At 41.8% G+C, this 19023-nt stretch overlaps 1 protein-coding gene across 1 annotated transcript in view; it reads left to right on the forward strand.

Moving 5' to 3' along the window:
• The window catches only part of LOC117825736 (gamma-aminobutyric acid receptor subunit gamma-3), a 143304-nt gene that overhangs the window by 59460 nt on the left and 64821 nt on the right, over positions 1–19023 (forward strand). Inside the window, exon 3 of the mRNA XM_034701669.1 lies at positions 332–399. Coding sequence (XP_034557560.1) covers positions 332–399 — 68 coding nt within the window. The remainder of the gene's footprint in view (positions 1–331; positions 400–19023) is intronic.

Raw genomic sequence — 19023 nt, forward strand, 5'->3', positions numbered from 1 at the left:
TACAGATAAAACGAGCACACAGTACAGGCAGAAAGCTCTGTCTGTAACTGTGTGCACATCAAACTTAGAGTAGAAGCTATATCATCGTCCAACATTGACCAACAGATCCCAAGATTGTTTTTACCCCAATGAAGTGACAAACAAGGCCCAGTTAGAAAAACAGCTGATATCTCAGAGGACTGCCTCTCACAGCAGCTCCTCTCTCTTCAAACGATTCACAACAACAAAGTCTCATTGATCCAACTTCACTCTCTTCTCTTTGATACACAAAGGAGGCAGGTGTGGGCCCTAAAGCCTGATCAATAACTGTCTTTTTTACTCTTTCCCACAGTTAAACCAACACTCATAGACGTGGACATATTTGTGAACAGCATCGGACCAGTGTCATCGATAAATATGGTGAGTCCATGTCTTTTAAGAGGCGATGTTCTTTTTTTAAACTCTGCATTGAAAGGCTGAAAGTGTGTAAAAGCAACAACACTGAAGTAGAGGAGCTCTCTTCAGCTGAGTGTGATGGCAGACTTTGATGACTGTAAGCACTAAAATGTCAAAATGAGAGTCACACTGGCTTCATGCCGTTAGACTTCAGACTGTTTGGTTTTAGTGAGACAACAAATTGTCAAGATTTTGTTTTTGATTTCTGTTTTCATCCACTTGGCAAATCACAAAATGTTTGTTCTGTTGAAACTGCTTCAGCCTGCCTACTCTTTCTGCTTCCTGCAACCCTCCTCCACCCCAGCTCCTCCTTTCTGCTCTGTCTGATTTTACCATTGTCATATGTATTGTCACTGTTCTGTACACCGGGGTCTTTGCTGCTGCTCTCCCTGCCTTGGCTTTTCATGTATGCACATTCAGATTCAGATTCAGATTTATTGTTATTCACCAGGGTTACAGTATTTCTCAATTGCTAAAACACCCTGTTGTCTGAATTTGGTTCAGACAACAGGGTCTGAACACTCTTTTGGTAAAACCATAAGCTCTTTTCACCTGTTAGACACAACTTCAAACACATTCTCACTCACTAAAACACATGTTGCACTGTGATGCAATTGTGTTGCATAAAGGTAAGCACAGGTAGCAAAAGTTCAACACATTTGAAGCACAGGTGTCACAGCTTAAACACAACCACTCAAACTGATCACAGTTGTGGCTAATGATGTGAGGAAACCAGTATAAGCCTGGATCCGGCACGCCAGGGGTTTTCCCCCGTTGTCTGGCTAGGGAGAATGTGGTCTGGGATGTGGAAGGAGTCCTGTGGCCTGACCCAGCACGTAGACCTGATGCTGTGGCTGAATGATTGTAGATACTGTAGGCACTTCAGTTTGATTTTGTGGATTACACTGTAATGTGCTTCTCATTTATATTTGTGTTGACTTTATTTTTACTGGATACATGAGCTACATTCATTTATCCTACTGTGAACAATAAACATTGTTCCTACAGCTTCATGTCCTGAGCATTGTGTTTTCAGTGTTTTGATGTAGTGTGTAATGACTGCTCAGTATTGTTTAATTTTGATTGACTTGGGGTATGACCTGACAACATTGTTTGGTTTTGCAGGAAGAGTCTGAGGTTTGGTGAATGTAGTTTGAAAATTGGGTGTTGTGCTTTTAGTGTTGAGAAAAGCGTGCTGGATGTCAAGAAATGTGTTTTAGCAATTGAGAAATACTGTAAACACAACAGACCGTTTGGTGGAAATCTGAACATGAACACTCAAACAACAACGTCTTTGTGAGCTTTATTCCGGCCTTCAGTGAGCTTTGCTAATCAGTCAGCTGACCGAGTAATCTGACAAGCGAGACAAGGTCTGCACTAGGGATGACCACAATTAATCGATTATCGATTAATTGATTGTTAAGAAATTACTCGAAACACACATTTTTGTTATCAATTTTCCGTCACGTGGAACAAACATCATGTGGTCTCATATTACACTCATCTATCAGGGAGGTGTTTTAAGTTTAAAGCATGTTTGGATGTGAATCAGCTGTTAAAGGTGTTGCGCACAGCGGAGACGCTCAGCTGGCGGCTGCGGCTGCACGTCAGGTCTCCATGCACGCTTTTTCAAAGAGGATCAATACAAAACTGCTGCCAACAACAACACAGACACAAAGGTTGACAGCTTTAAACAGGATATTTCCACCTTTGGATACGAAGGCAACAGACAGGTGGGAAATTCTGGTACGCTATGTTAACAGATCAGAAACATCAGAGCCGTCTGAGCTTTCTCCTGATAATGACCCGGTTGCGCTCCTGGCTGACACCTGACCTAAACACATGTTTATTTTTCTCAATAAGAACGAGTAGACAGAAAACTGGACTCTGTGAGTCTGAAGTACTTTTCTGTTAGTATTATGAGACTTCACTTTATAAGATTATGTCCTCGTTGAATATTTTAATGAGCCTGATCGTTGATATTCTGCGTGTCAAACGTGTGCCCGTATTCAATCCCGTCAGTTATTTGCATTTTGTTGCTGCAGAAAATATAATTTAGGGGGAAAACAACGTATTTGGCATTGTTTTTGACGTAAGAATAATATCAATTAATCGATAATTGATCGTTAACATTTCCAAAAATCGATAATGGAAAATACTTAAAATGTACATCCCTAGTCTGCACAACTCACCAAGAGTGAAGATTCAACATGGTATTTACCGTCTTAAGAGTTTAACGATGATCTCATCGTTAAACAAACCAAAGAGCTGTGAGACAAACCAGAGAGCTTTTTACAACCTCTCCCTTCATGTTCACCTTCTTGGCCTCTCACTCCCTGGTTTCCCCCTCAGCCATACAGACAGATAGCAATATATAAATCACAGAAGGTGTGATTGTGTAGCTTACTAACTTCTGATAAACACAGGAATAACACACTATCATGTCTGTATTTTTCCCATCACAATTGTACAATATAGCACGTTAATAATTACAGAATACATTATGTTAAAAGCGAGGGGAGGTGTGCTCTCCAAGAACAGAGCCATCAGCCAACTACAACAATTATTTACACTCACACAAATGCTCCCGGATATATTTTGAGGTCAGACAGATTCAATTTCGGAGCATTTGAGACTTATACTTCTACACCGCCCCTACGCAGCAGGGTCTGATGCGGATAGGATCACCACACATTTGAGCGTCGATGTGTCCGTGACGGGCTGCAATACTCAGTCGAAACCATAGACTGTAAAAAATATGGACGTAGTATCCGTGACGTCACCCATCTGTTCCTGAGAGCTGTTTTGAAGCAAATCGACGGCAGCAGCCATATTGGTAATGCGGAACTCAACTAGGCAGAGTGTGACGTAGTGTGAGTCTCTTAGCCAATGGCTGTGTGTTCCCGACCGGGAGTCACGTCAGTCATGTCCTTATTTGGTCCTTATACTCATAATCTTAATATCTTCTTAACCGTCATGTTAGAAAAAAATTCACCCCCTGTTCAGTGTGTGCCATTAGAGAGATTAGCGTTGTAGGGCCAAGCCGTTTTTTGAACCAGGCTGTAAACATGTTTATTAATGCTGCAAAGATCGTCTTTTTCCCATTCATATCTATGTGGTTTCCGGTGTTTCTGCATCCAGCCTCAAGCGGATTTTCGATGTATTGCAGTTTATATCACTTCCGCATTGGCTTCATCGTTTGAGACCGGAGTTTGCCGCTTGGTCGAAACCCTTGAGGGCAGTGTGGTCTCTCCGGTAGCCGGTCGCCTGCTTCCGGCCCTGCTACGATCTCTGTTTCCTTTTCCACAGAGATTCAGAGCTTGTTCTGTTAATCTACAGCTGATAAATGTTGCTGTTTATCATACAGACATGATCACATGAAGAATAGAGAGGAGGAGGTGAAATACACGGACGATGTGCAGGGATCCCGGAAGTGCTGGAAATGCTGGAAATACACTGCAGCCGAGCGGACCAATCACAGGGCTTGCAGTCTGCATCAATTCTACGCGTAGTTACATTTTGGAGGAGGTGCACATCAGCTACATGCGTAGGCCTCTGCGTAGGTACGGGAGCTATGTGAACCTCCAGCGCGGGCTACGCTGTCGATTCGACGCAGAAGTATAAATCAGCCTGATAAGACAGTTAAATTTCGAGCCCTGATTCCTGTTAAAATTTACCATATAGTTACTTAATGTTGTCATCTACTCTGCTTGAAGAGCTTTTACATCAAGCATCATGTCCATGGAGTGACTAAAGTCCTCATGTGTTAGCTCTCAGGTTCAATGATTAAAATTAGTATTTCTGGTCCACACTCATCAACAGCAGCACTCAGACAGTGTGTGTGACGAGCTCATTTTCAGCCTCATTGTCAGAGAAGAACTCATTTACTGTATCAGCTGTCACACTTGTATTGTTTCTAATTACAATGTGGAGCGTAAAGCAGGGTGTCATGACTCCTCTGGCAGACAGACGCTGATTAAGTCTCCACACTTTGAGAATAAAATCAATGAAAGAAGGACAGTGACAGAAGAAATATTGTGAACACCTGTTTTTAAATTTGTGTTTGTTACAATCCAAAATTCATGAGCCCACTACAGAACTAGCCGCTCTTTTAATATGAAGGTGACGATGCCCACATGCAGCACCTGAGAGATGCTTTCACACAATCACTGGATGATGAAATGGCTGAAGCAGAGAGTGAGATGTGACTCTTTTGAAAACTAATGTGTTTGAGTTTTTAACCTCACAGTACTCGGTGTAAATCTGGAAAATATGCCAACAAATATTTCTCACATTAAACACAATATTTCATGTGTTATTCTGCCAGTTGGATAGTGTAGTAATAACTATAAGATAGGATGAAAGTTATTGTGGATTCATTAAATGTTCATTTTGACTGTAAGGAAGAGCTGAAAGACAGATTTCTGTGTTGTATATCCAGTCGAGCTGTTGAATGTTCAATCGTCTCGCTATGGTCACGTATATTTGCACGGTGTGATGGGGGAAACTGTCTAAAGTTAAGCTTCTCTAAGGACATAAATTTTATCACAATCCCTCCATCAAGATTGTTTTATCACCTCGCTGTACCTTGGAGGCGTGCAGCTCTCCCCAGCTGATAGTTCCTCCCAGAAAACCCCAGAACTCTTTGGGCTGAAAACTTCTAATGACTTTTTCATACTTGTGCATTGAATTTTAATAAATCTTGTATCTCAATTGAATTTCCATCATGTACAGCAGACAGGGACAACGCTGCTGAGACAGGTGTGTTGTACAGTTTAAGAATGGAGCTGCACTTTAGAAACAGTGTTTAGTTTCCAGCATGTTGCTTCATTTGATTAAACATGATGTCTGCAGCCTGTCGTTTAATCCCTGATGCTCATTCATCCTGCATGGATAATCTCTATTCGCAGATTATTAAAAAATGACATAGGATGGTTTCCATCTTTAATGCATTTGCAGTCTCTGCAGTATTGACCAATCAGGTAGCAGCAGGTTTCAGTGCACCCAGGAGAAACAGTCTGTATGGAGAGCAAATGCAATCCTCCGTTCTGGCTTCTAGGCTCTCATCAGTGATTATCATACATTTATTTATTGATCTCTATAAACAGATGTTGCATCTATGTGCAGCTAAAAATCTGTTCTAAGTAATCTCACCCTGAGTGAGAGATCTGCTTCATGCACAGAGCCTATCATTAGATTTCCCGACTTCCTGGAATGCATCAGGAATGATCACATGGTTGTATTTTGTATTGTGTGCTTAAAGATAGTTCAGTCTTTATTAATCTCTTTCGGGCACCGTGATTGGTGGTACCGAGAGTTAGATTAGGGGTTGCAAAAATGTGTGAGTGTGAGTGTGTGTGTGTGTGTGTGTGTGTGTGTGTGTGTGTGTGTGTGTGTGTGTGTGTGTGTGTGTGTGTTTCTGCATGTGTTTGAGAGCATGCATGGGTACGGAGCCCCTAAAGTGACATGTGCAGAATTTTTTTTTTGGAAAGTATCTCGTGCGCACGAGATACTTTCTCGTGAGCTCAACTAACTGCTGTACTGTCATTTTTAGATCGAAACTGGTTGATCTCCAGTGCTAACTTGGTATCTCGTGCGCACAAGATACTTTCTCGTGAGCACCAGATACTTTCTCGTGCGCACGAGAAAGTATCTGGTGCTCACGAGAAAGTATCTGGTGCTCACGAGAAAGTATCTGGTGCGCACGAGAAAGTATCTGGTGCTCACGAGAAAGTATCTCGTGCTCACGAGAAAGTATCTGGTGCTCACGAGAAAGTATCTGCTGCTCACGAGAAAGTATCTGCTGCTCACGAGAAAGTATCTGGTGCTCACGAGAAAGTATCTGGTGCTCACGAGAAAGTATCTGGTGGGCACGAGAAAGTATCTGCTGCTCACGAGAAAGTATCTGGTGCTCACGAGAAAGTATCTGGTGCTCACGAGAAAGTATCTGGTGCGCACGAGAAAGTATCTGGTGCTCACGAGAAAGTATCTGGTGCTCACGAGAAAGTATCTGGTGCGCACGAGAAAGTATCTGGTGCGCACGAGAAAGTATCTGGTGCTCACGAGAAAGTATCTGCTGCTCACGAGAAAGTATCTGGTGCGCACGAGAAAGTATCTGGTGCTCACGAGAAAGTATCTGGTGCTCACGAGAAAGTATCTGGTGCGCACGAGAAAGTATCTGGTGCGCATGAGAAAGTATCTGGTGCTCACGAGAAAGTATCTGGTGCTCACGAGAAAGTATCTGGTGCTCACGAGAAAGTAACTGGTGCGCACGAGAAAGTATCTGGCGCGCACGAGAAAGTATCTGGTGCTCACGAGAAAGTATCTGGTGCTCACGAGAAAGTATCTGGTGCGCACGAGAAAGTATCTGGTGCTCACGAGAAAGTATCTGGTGCGCACGAGAAAGTATCTGGTGCGCACGAGAAAGTATCTGGTGCTCACGAGAAAGTATCTGGTGCGCACGAGAAAGTATCTGGTGCGCACGAGATACTTTCCAAAAAAAAAAATTCTGCACATGTCACTTTAGGGGCTCCGTACATGGGAATCTTGGAGATGTCAGACTGGAGGTTTTGGAGGTGAAGCAGGTGTGTGAGGAGATAGCAGTGCCGGTGTCCTTGTAAGAGTTAATTTATCAAAATAATAATTATTAATTCAAGAAACTTCACAGGTTCCATTGGCAGATCTTTTTTTTAAACTAGTTTCAAGCAATTCAGGCTTTATTTTTTGGGACTTTTGATATCTTGAAATGAGACATGTTTCTGGACCTGTCAGGTGAATGTGACTCATAAAGTCTAATAAGACATATCTTACTAGAAATAAGACAAAAACACTTGCTCAGGTTTGAGTTTTTGCAGTGAATCTTAAATATCAGCCAAAATGAACCCCTGAAAACAGGCTGGAAGTTGTTTAGCTCTAACCTGTGACACTGGATAGACTGAAAATGTGTCCATCACTCTGGGAGGCATGCATCCTAGTAAGACAACAGCTGATGGGTTCAGAGATTGGAAAAGGGGAAACTTGTCTTCTTTCCCTGAATGTAGTCCACATTGGGCACAGAAGAATGCAGCACACCTTGAGTGGGCCTTTCAGAGGACTAAACACAACGTTTTAATAACCCATAAAGATGTGTGGAGTTGTAGAAGGCGGCACCATTTTTGTAATTACAGAGGAGACATTTTTATATTTGCGGCTCTTTCAGTGTCTGAGACAGCTTGGTGTCACCCAGGATTTTCCTGCCAAATGGAAAGCGGTGCCAGAGTGTCCCTGATGCTATTCTCACCCTGTGGAGGAGCTGCCCACACAGAGGCCATCACACTCGGAACACCAGGACAAATACAATATTCATGCCAGTTCATTTCCCACTGTGTTAGCGAGCTGCTGGCAGGACCGCTGCTGTAACATCCGTGGTGCTGTGGTTTTCTTTAGCTCCAAGCATAATATTAATTTGTAATGTTCCTGAATTTTGCAGCTCACTGTAATTGTTTGGCTCATACCTGCTGCGAGAGAAAATTGCCTTGAAATTTTTGTGCTCACTTTATGAAAATTGTTCTCCGATAGTTGGGTCAGCTGGTTAGTTACAGGATCGCTCAGAAACAGAGGGAAATAATGTTTTCAGTCAATAAGCTGGAGTGATACATTTAATTTTTCTGGCTGGGAGATTCTGGTAATGAAGTCATCAGCATGAGGATCATAATGAGGCTCTTGGAAACGTGAACAGAAAGAACCAATCTCAGAGGAGTATTAATATTCTGCTGGTGTAGTTCACTCGGCATTTAATGAACTTACAAAAATATCTCTCTGTTTTACTGCTGTTCAGGACTTTCATGATACCTGTGTGACTGAGTGCTGAACGTCCTCAGTCTGATTTACAGTAATGAACACAGAAGCTGTTCTGCAGAAACATGGCTTTCACCTGAGCAGCTGTCTGTTTTATTTTTATGTGACCTTTATTTAACCAGGAGGTCCCATTGAGATTAAAAACCTCTTTTACTAGAGGGGGGCTGGCCGAGGTAGCAACAGTACAACACACACACACACACACACACACACACACACTAACACACACACACACACACACACACACACACACACACACACACACACACACACACACACAGCACACAGCACTGTTCCACTCTGCCTGCTCTGTTGCAAAAAACTCCCACTGTCTTAAGGCTGATTTATACTTCTGCGTCAAATCGACGGCGTAGCCTACACCGTAGCTCCCATACCTACGTAGAGGCCTACACATGTAGCTGACATGTACCTCCTCCAAAATGTAACTACCCTATGGTAACTACGCGTAGAATCAACGCGGACCGCAAGCCCTGTGATTGGTCCGCTCTGCGGCTTGTATTTCCTGCATTTACAGCACTTCCATGATCCCCCCATATCAGCCATGTATTTAATCTCCTCCTCGTTTCTTCATGTAATCATGTCTGTATGATACACAGCAACATGTATCAGCTGTAGATTAACATAACACGCTCTGAATCTCTGTGCTATACCTCTGTTACTACATCTGAAGGTGGTTCGGAGACAACTTCACCTCCGTTCATTGCACACTGCAGATGAGACATAACAGTGACGTAAATATCAAGCACCAACCTCCAGCCGCGAGAATTGAAGCCAATGCAGAAGTGCTAAAACCTGCAGTTCATCAAGGATCTGCTTGAGGCTGGCTCCAGAAGTACAGGATACCACACACCAATTCAAGAAAGCCAATCTTTGCAGCAGAAATAAAAATGTTAACAGCCTGGTTCATAAAATGAGTGTAGTCTGGATAGCTCATTTCAGTCAGGCTCTGTGCTCTCTCGTCCGTCAGCGGATGATCATGACAGTTTGTTGTTGTGGTCAAGTATAATACGATCTGGTGATAACACAGAGGGCCCGATCTACTAAAGGTTTGCGTGTATAAAAACACGTGCAAACTTGATAGCGCACGCAAAGCTGATGTACTAACCGAGAGCACCGAGGATTGCATCTGTCAAATGAGCAAAATATCACTCGCAATCCATTTAGCGTGTTTGCCTTCATGAATATGCAGAATACATGCAGATTATCAGAACGCACAAAACACTGGGAAGAGGAGATGCAAATGTGATCATTTAGCACATGCAATGTGATTTGGCACATGGGCCAGGTGCAAACTGGCACAGCGTTACACACACACATGGCTGCGGTCACTGCGGCGAGAAGGAGGCATAGGTGCAATGACAGAAGAGAGAGAAAGACTCCTCCATGCTCGTCTCAACATTTTTGGACTGTCAGAAATAAAAAAAATAGTAGGGACATGTCGTCTATCCAGCAATGACATCTTTGAGCTGCTGGATGACCTAATTAAGGGCTGATTTGGAGACAGTCACAAAAAGGAGCCATGCCATATCTCCTATGGAGAAACTCCTTCAACGCTGCATTTTCTTTTAATAAATTTTTTTATAAACACAGATTCAAAGCAGTTCAGCACCATGGATAGCGACTGGATCATTCTCACACCCACTTTAACTTTTTCAATGTATGAGAGCACAGTAGGTCACTGTATCAACAGCTATGAAGTTTAGTCAAATTGGCACAGCGGCCCACATGTTCACATACAAACAAAAAATCAATATGAACTAGGCCTACTCACCACTGTTTGGATGAGCCTTAAGCTCCACAGACTTGTCCACGATGTGCTGTATGTCCATTTTCTTTGTTCTCTCATTCTCAATGGACAACATGGTAAGTCCACTCAGTCTCTCCTGTCCCACCGCGCTCATCAAGGGGTTTTTAATTAGTTTTATCTTGGAGAATGAGCGCTCAGAAGTTGCAACCGTGATGGGAAGAGTTAAAAATAAAAGTAGGGAGGTGCAAACCTCACTCAATGCAGAAGTTATTGCTGAGTGGTTGACAATGAGCATATTTGTCAGATCCCTAACACACTTTTGCTTTGGTATCTGGTCCCTGAAAGAGGTTCTAAAAGAAAGCAGCTGGCCAGCGAAGCTGGGGGCGATGTCCCGACTGCAGTGCTCACTAAGCTGCCAGGCAGCTTGGTGTAACTCCTCATCTTATGCTTGCAGCAGTGTGTTGGGGTGAATTGCCTCAAACATGTTCACAGTCCCATTTAAGCTGGTGAATCTTTGGGGCAGTTGCTGGATGATGATATCCGGCAAAAATAGAAGTCTTGTGTATCTGATACGGGGGGGCTCCGACCTGCTGGATCAGATACGCAGCCGGAACTCAACAGAGCAGATCCAGTGGAAGTTAACATATTGACTAGAATAGAAACCCATCAGATCCGTTGCTGTGACGGATCATGTCAGATGAGATGGCCGATTAAAGCGAGGTACTCCTCCTGTACTCCAAAGATGTTTTCTTGAGATTTTTTGATCGCATAAAAGAGAAGATGGAAAAGGAAAAGGGGTATTTTTTCGTCTGATTAGAAGTTAGTTAGTTAATTGGAAGTTTCTGTTACGAGGCTGGTGACTCAGATAAAACATAACTATGAACTTCAATAGAAATGGATGATTAATTTAGCAATAAATGTTACCTCAAGGCACTTATTACTGATGACCAGTGGTGGAGAGTAACAGAGTAAATTCACCAGTACTTAAGTACATGTTTTGAGTATCTGTACTTTACTTGAGCATTGTTTTTGGGGGAACTTATTACTTTTACTCCACTACATTCAGAAGACAATTATTGTACTTTTGACTCCACTACATTTCTATCAGTGCTCTAGTTACTCTCTACTTTAGCTTTGAAGTCAGCTCATGAATTTCCTTCTCTTTCTGAAACCTGATCCCTAAGACAGTAAACTGTGTTTGTGTAGTTCTGCTTGTCTCAGTGGTTCAGTCGTACCTGTATATTGTGCGTCTCCATGGTTGAACGTGGAGCAAACACAGAGCAAATTGAACTCAGATCAGGCAGTTCATGTAGAGGTGGTAATGATGGCTATAATTCTCCACCTGAGCACCCATGGTCATATCTTCAGCCCGTGTTAGAGGTTTTTAAATGAAGAATGATACGTATGGTTTGAAATGTTCTCCCTGTTTCCCACTCTGCTCAAACATACAAACATTCACTGTCCAACCTGAGAGAGCGTGTTGAGCTACGAAACGTTTGGTTCATTCCAGATGATCATTTCAAACTACGTTGTCTGTGCTTGGAGTAACTTAGCTTCTGTTTTTATTCCATGGTATAGTTTTTAGAGATTTCAAGTAATGGTTTCTAAACATAATGTAACAGAATGTACTCCTTGAATGCACTCATGCTTTGTGATAATACAACATTTTTAGATATTTTAAAAAGTACTTTGAATACTTAAGTATTTTTAAAAGCAAGTACTCCAGGACTTTAATTCAAGTAATAATCTGACAGAGCAACTTTCACTTGTATTGGAGTAATATTTGAACAAAGTTTGTGAAGCAACGTGTCGCTCTACCCTCGTCGTCTTTCCTTCATTTGACTGATAGCGTTGGTTGTTTTCTATGTTTCTCTTAAATATTATATATAATCCTTATTGCAATTTTTTTGACCATGATAATCATGGGATGACAAATGATATCGTGACAGCTGTAGTTTAATTTGTTCTCTGTACACATTTCTCTCCTGAAGGGTCTAGCCCTTCCCAGCATGCACTGGTTTGGGAGCTTGGGTGCACCTTTCAGGCAACACAGAGTTCCAATGTTCCTTAGTCATTGCCAAAACTCACACATTTATGGTTTTGTTGCATCACAGCACCCAAAATAAAACCCTGGGTAAGGGATTTCCAGTCCTAACAAACTGTATCTGTGCACCTGACAAAGGCTCCGAGCAGCAGTTCACACCAGGTGGATGCTGAAAGTTTGTCTCCTTGTTCAAAGTGACCTCTAGCTGCTTCTAATGAGGGCACGAGGAGAAACTTCAAGGAGCATGACATGACGTCTCAAAGCACAGGACAGATCCTGTATGCACCGTGTGCCTTTTGCTGCATAATCACAAAGAGTCAGTTTCACACTGCAGAGCTGGAGCTACATGCTTCGCCCTACTTTACTGTACATCTGGTGCAGTGACCAAGGCTGAACTCATAGGAATGAGTCAAACACTTGTGGCACAGATTTTGTTTAAGCGCAAGACCATAAATTATAAATGTTCAGATTAATTCACATCTAAAGACTAAATCCTTCACCTTGAACTAAGGGTCCAGTTTTTATCTTCATCATTCAGTTCAAGGTAATGTCAAATATAAATGGTGCAGCAATGAAATGTAAAAACTACATGACCCAATAACTAAATAAGTTTAAGAGGCTATTCAAAGCTTGTTTTTTATTTATGGTTTGTTCATTTACCCATTTGTGGATTTCTTTTGGACTCACAATGCCCAAAAAGGTGTATACTATATACAGGGATTATGTGGGTTGTTATAACAGATTGGAACCCTGACAATCAATCAATCAATCAATCTTTATTAGTATAGCGCCAAATCACAACAAACGTTATCTCAAGACGCTTTTACAAACATAGGAGGTCTAGACCACTCTATGTCAAATTATGAACAGAGACCCAACACCAAGACAGGGTAAGACTCAGTCTGACCCCACCTTAATCCATCATGAGCATTGCACATCGCAGTATTTAGCTAGTTACAGTGGTGAGGAAAAACTTCCTTTTAACAGGCAGAAACCTCGAGCAGAACCAGACTCATGTTAGACAGCCATCATGCCTCGACTGAGTTGGGTCTGGAAAGACAGATAGAGGGGAGTAAGAGAGAGAGGTGATAGTGATGAGACGAGTCGTAGAAGCTGTTGCCGCTGGAGTCCAGCACGTCTGTATCAGCTGGAGTCCAGATCGTCCGCAGCAGGAGGACGTCTACGGCAGCTCAGAGGAATCTACGAGACAAGGGAGCTCAGGGACTCCAGAAAGGTCTATGGTTAGTAACTTTAATGACAAGGTGAGCAGGATGAAGTGGCAGGGTCTCGTCTAACTCTTACAGCAAAATTTCACCAGATCTGTGTCCGGTCTGTTTGATCGGTTTCCATTCTAGTCAGTGTGTTAACTTCCACTGGATCCGCTCCATTGCGTTCCGGCTGGATCTCTGATCCAGCAGGTCGGAGCCCTCCGGATCAGATACACAAGACGACTTCAATTTTTGCTGGATACCAGAGCACAACGCATCAATCTCAACAGAGCAGATGGAGCGGGACAGGAAGTCAGGCACCAAAGAAAAATGAAAACATCGGGTTAATTCTCAGAATAAAACACTCTGTGTTATCACCAGATCGTATTTCACTTAACTACAACAACAAACCGTCATGATGAGCGGAGCCAGGCCTGGAGTCAACAGGTCAGAGGTTTTCAGAGGACCAGAAAGATAACATGGATCAGGAGAGGAGGAGGATTATTGTTGATTCAAAACCTCAGTCACATGACTTCAACTGTCCAGCTGTCCTGCTCCGAAAACACAACCTGTAGGTGTTGACGGACAATAGAGAACGGAGCCGGACCGGTGCGGATAGGAGAAGTCTTGTGTTAAGGAGTCCCCAGGAGTAACTCTGGTGCTGTATGTTTGCATCAAAATGATTTGTCTATCATCGGGATGGCTTTGTTTTCTCGTTCTTTGAGTTCACTGCTTGATTTAGTTATGCAGCTACAAATCAAAACATGACCTCATCACTCTGCATCCTGATACAAGTTGTCTTGAACGAAGACAAGAAGATCTGTGTTCATCCATTTGCCTCCAAAAGAAATGCACGCTTTGACAAGAGACACATCTTCATCACAGTGGGTGATGGTGCTCATGGGAAATGCAGTCTTCATACTGAAATAAACACTACCGATTTCATCCAGAGGGGGCACCAGAATGAACATGGGAGTTTCTCACAGTGCCTTTAATTTAAGCTGAGCTAACTTGAAATTTCTTAATGTACTTTGTAAAAGAAAAGTTGTTTACCATTAGTGAAAAGTAAAAAGAGCAACACCAGCACTCTGGAATAGGATGATGAGTACACATGTTATATGGACCCCATAAAGTAGGTGTGATCACCCTGCAGCCAATCAGATTGCAGCATTAACTAAGACCAGAGTATAAGACTTGAGTATCCAGTCATGTTATATCACCTGTATAGCTGCTCTTCACATAGAGATTGTGGTGTTTGTAGGAATACTCCCCAGACTTCTTTTTGTTTGTATTAGCATGAAGGGGAAAGTTTTCAGTGTCGTATGCATCGCCTCGCTCTGCACTGAAAGCTGCAGCTCTGCAGGCGTCAAGGAGCTGTGTGCTATCATGGTAGGAGGATGCACCAGGCTGCCTCACATCCCAGCTGTTTATTCCATCCTGAGCTGTTAGTCAGCCCAGTCACGCTCTGATTTGTATTCTGGTCATTTTAAATGGCGTGTAAACTGTGGCAGAATAATTCCCCACGTATCAGAGTCCACATTAAACCATGTGGAGGCTTTCAATAATGAGTAATACTCCTATTTGTCCACCTGATTAGAAAACTGATGGGGAAATATTCTATTATGAGAGTGAATCTGTTCAGTGTGACCCATCTTAACACCTAGTGGACAGGAGGGAGAGTGATGAACGAGGGAATTAAACTTTTCACTTCCCTCTCAGTATCTTTGAGAAGTTAAACGGCGCCAGGACAAAGAGGAGGGTTAATGAGAAACACCTGTGGAGACATCATTGATCGAGGTGTCGCCACAAGTGCTCCTCTTCAGGCGGTCCAGAGTTTGGTCTGTTATTTTGACTTCTGTTGGTTCATGAGCTCGTTACTCATTAGCCACGCAAACCAAAAAAATCCTGTTCAGAAATATTGCTACATTTTATTAATTTTGTCTCAGCCCAACAGTGCATTCATGTGTCTCTAAAGTCTTTATAAATAATGGACATAGCCAACATGATGTCGCAGTAAAATGGAACTCACTCCATCAAGGTGGAAGGATCAGATCAAGCTGCAGGCTTTGGGAAAAACTCCCCTCACTCCTGTTAAAACAGGAACTTTACACAGAATCACAAAAATTACTCCTAAACATTTTTTGATTTTATTTGTTTTTTCGTAGCCTTTTTTATTGTTAATCTGGGGTTTTTAATCTGCATGTTTTTCTCACTATTTGTATCAATCAATCGATCAATCTTTATTTGTATAGTGCCAAATAACAACAAATGTTATCTCGCAGACTTGAGGGATGTACCCCATGTTGTGTTGATTCAACACACTCTTAATACAGTAAAATACGTTGTTTTTTTTCTCGGTGAGCATGTTTTTTTTATATGTGTGATATATTTCAGAAAACCACCAAAATGAATGACTAACGATTTGGTGCTATTTATTAGCTTATAAAAAGCCGGGCCACTCTGTAAAATGTTGATAAAAACAGATTTTGATAGTTTGCAAATAATTTAAAGCCTAGATTTTTACTGAGAATAGTAGAAGGAAAAGATATCAAATGTTGAAACTGAAAAAATATTATTGCCCATTTCACATTTCATGCCATGCTTTCTTCATGTTTTCTCTGGGAACCACAGATGTTATCATCAAATCTGTTACCAATCATAGACTGTATCCATCTGTTCCTGAGGGAATGCTGAACACAATCTAACAGTCCGAGCTAGTGTGAGGTAAAGATGTGGGCCTTTAGCCTTCTCGCCAGCAGCTACAGGGTGCCAGCCTGTCAATCAAGTCAGCCATGCCCTTATTTCAGCAAAACTTACAAGTTTAATAACTTTGAAAATACAGAGTTATACAAAATTCACCCTGTACAGAGGGTCTCATTCATGCATCGTGAGCAGCACCAATTTGTGTGTAAACCGTGTGCAGCCGAAATTTCCACGGATTTCTGCATTCATCAATCTTTTAGAAGCGCTGCTCTGTGAGTAACTACTCACAAATCTACACCTGCTCCCGACTGTGTGTAGCGCTTGTGTAAATGTAGGAATACACATAAATACTGCTTGTCACTGTCAGAAATTACAATTTTAATATGTACTGCTCTCTGTTATCAATCAATCAATCAATCAATCAATCAATCAATCAATCAATCAATTAATCTTTATTTGTATAGCGCCAAATCACAACAAACGTTATCTCAAGATGCTATAACAAACATAGGAGGTCTACACCACTCTATGTCAATATATATCTAATCTATCAGAATATATATAGAAAAGAAATGTTCGTCAGAGACGACAGCTTGATATTTGTTATTATTTTGCTGTTATCTACTCATGTAATTGGTTATTTATCCTTTTTTACTCTTGGTTTGTTGGCCAGTCTCCCAGGGGGGTGGGGTGGGTGGGTTGCAAATGTTTTGCATAATGTATAACTTGTAATTGATTGAAAAAATCCAATAAAAACATTTGAAATAAGAGACGACAGCTTGGCCATAATTCTCCTGTCAGCCACCACCTCCACAGAGTCCAGGACTGAGATGGCCTTCTTCACCAGTTAGTTCAGTCTTGTTCTCCTGTATCCTGTCCGCCCACAGCAGGTGAAATCCTTCCAATGTGGCATTCGTGTCCGGTGTTAGCTCTGTACGCATGATGCTACTCTGCCAGTATTCCCTCTGGTGCTGGGTTAGCTCGTCCACCTTATCATAGATCGATCTTACAGTTCCCATAACGGTATGTGGAAGGACAGATCCATGTCATCTTTTCTTATCTTGCACCTCAGTACCAGCAAATCGTCCTTGCCTCCTTCTCCTCAGCTCACAGGGAACATCGGGCCTAGCATCGTTTAGCATCAACATGCTACAGGATGCTAACAGCTGATCTTTTATGTAAACAATGTTACCAAAGATACACGCAGGATCTTGGGACACACACAGGAACAAAAATAGTAAAAACCCCACTGCAAACGTAGACAGTTTGGTGTCCATGGCTAACAAATGAGTCATTAAAAGACATGACAGGCTCCAAATACAAAGAGAACCAAACAGATATGAAAAAAGAACAACGAAGAGAGAGCTGCTGCAACAAGCAGCCACTCGAGCGGCGCTGTAGAAAAAGATGTATGTCAAACGCTTCATGGTAAGAACAAATACAAACTTTCAATTTTCAAGTAACCTGACACGCCAGATAGACGGTTTCACATCTCCATCCATCTGTACATAGAAGGTGTTTGGGAAGGGCAGAACTTTTCAAAATAAAGCTCAGAGGATGATTGAACGTTCTGTCTGTCACATTCTTTACAGGCCAATCAAAGAAACAAAACATATACCATTGTTTGCAGTTTTGCATTCACAAACCGTGCCCGTAGCTACCGCCTCTTTCTCCTAAAATGACGTTGATTGGTCCAAACATTCTCTGACCAGGAACAAACTTATCAGCTTTAAGCTTTGCAAGATGGATTCTGATGACAGACGTGGAATCTGCCCAACCAATCTGATTTGTGAGGTTACATTTCAAGTATTGTTAATTTTAGCGTTTAGTCTTAGTCTTTAGACGACAATGCCTGTCAGTTTTAGTCACATGTTGGTCTTTTCAGTCCTTTATAGTTTTAGTCTAGTTTTAGTCGATGAAAACTCAAAACACTTTAGTCTTTGATTTTTGTCGAAACATCTTCACTCTTTAAATAATTCATGAAGTCGATCAGATATCGGTATCAGGGTTATACCAAGTGTTCAAATCGTCAACATTTCACTCCTTTAACACTTTTGTCTTAAGTTAAATAATTCAGCCTGTCCCTGCTAAAAAGTCAAAAGAAAACATTGTAGATGTGACCACTGTGACTGTATTTAGATTCTCTTGATTCACAGAAAAATACCATGAGAGGACTGTATTGCACATTTACGACGGTCCTTGAATGTACCAGCAGTGACAGGCGCACTGGACAGACAGTCAGTTCACGGCACTCTGAAATGCATCTGCATTTTTGATGACAAAGAGTTGATCAAGACTTACTAAATGTGTCTGATGTTTCACCAAACCGGATTAAATCAAGCTGTAGACGTGGAGCTTTTTACAGTGATTTTTGCGGCAAAAACATCAAACATCAAATATTAAACAGACGTCTCCCAGTTGTGTCTGTGTCACTAACACACACCGGGGGGAGGAGAGCTGGTTCATAAAGCACACCTGCTGCAGGTAGAGACCAAGCTAACACTGAGCCCCTCAGATAATAACTCAGCCTGTCACAGGAAGTCATCACTTTTATCTTTAAAGACACACAGCACAGGGGGAAACATGGATTCTTAATGTCCGACGGTCCAACACTAAAGTTTTCATCTCGTCATCGTCTCGTCAACAAAAACTAAACCTACGTTCGTCAGAGTTTTTATTATCAGTGATGCACTTTAGCTCGTCATAGTCTTGTTCTCGGCATGAAAAATGGGTCGTTGACGAACATTTATCGTCATAATTTTGTTAACGAAATTAACACTGATTTCAAGACTGAAAGGAGTTACCAATATTGAAATGTAGATTTGCATATCTTCATGACTGTATCAATTCATCTTTATATAATCAGTTTTATGCAAGCCACAACATAGAACTTTAAATTGTAAATGATGTTGTAAGGAGGATGTGTGGACTGTCTTTGCAGAGCTTTAGCTAACGTACCTAGCTTGTTATGAAGACTTAGATAGATTATTGTTAATAGATACCACTACTGATGAGTCTCTCTTTAAAGC

Source organism: Notolabrus celidotus, chromosome 2 (genome assembly GCF_009762535.1).
Source record: "Notolabrus celidotus isolate fNotCel1 chromosome 2, fNotCel1.pri, whole genome shotgun sequence".
Taxonomy (NCBI): Eukaryota; Metazoa; Chordata; class Actinopteri; order Labriformes; family Labridae; genus Notolabrus; species Notolabrus celidotus.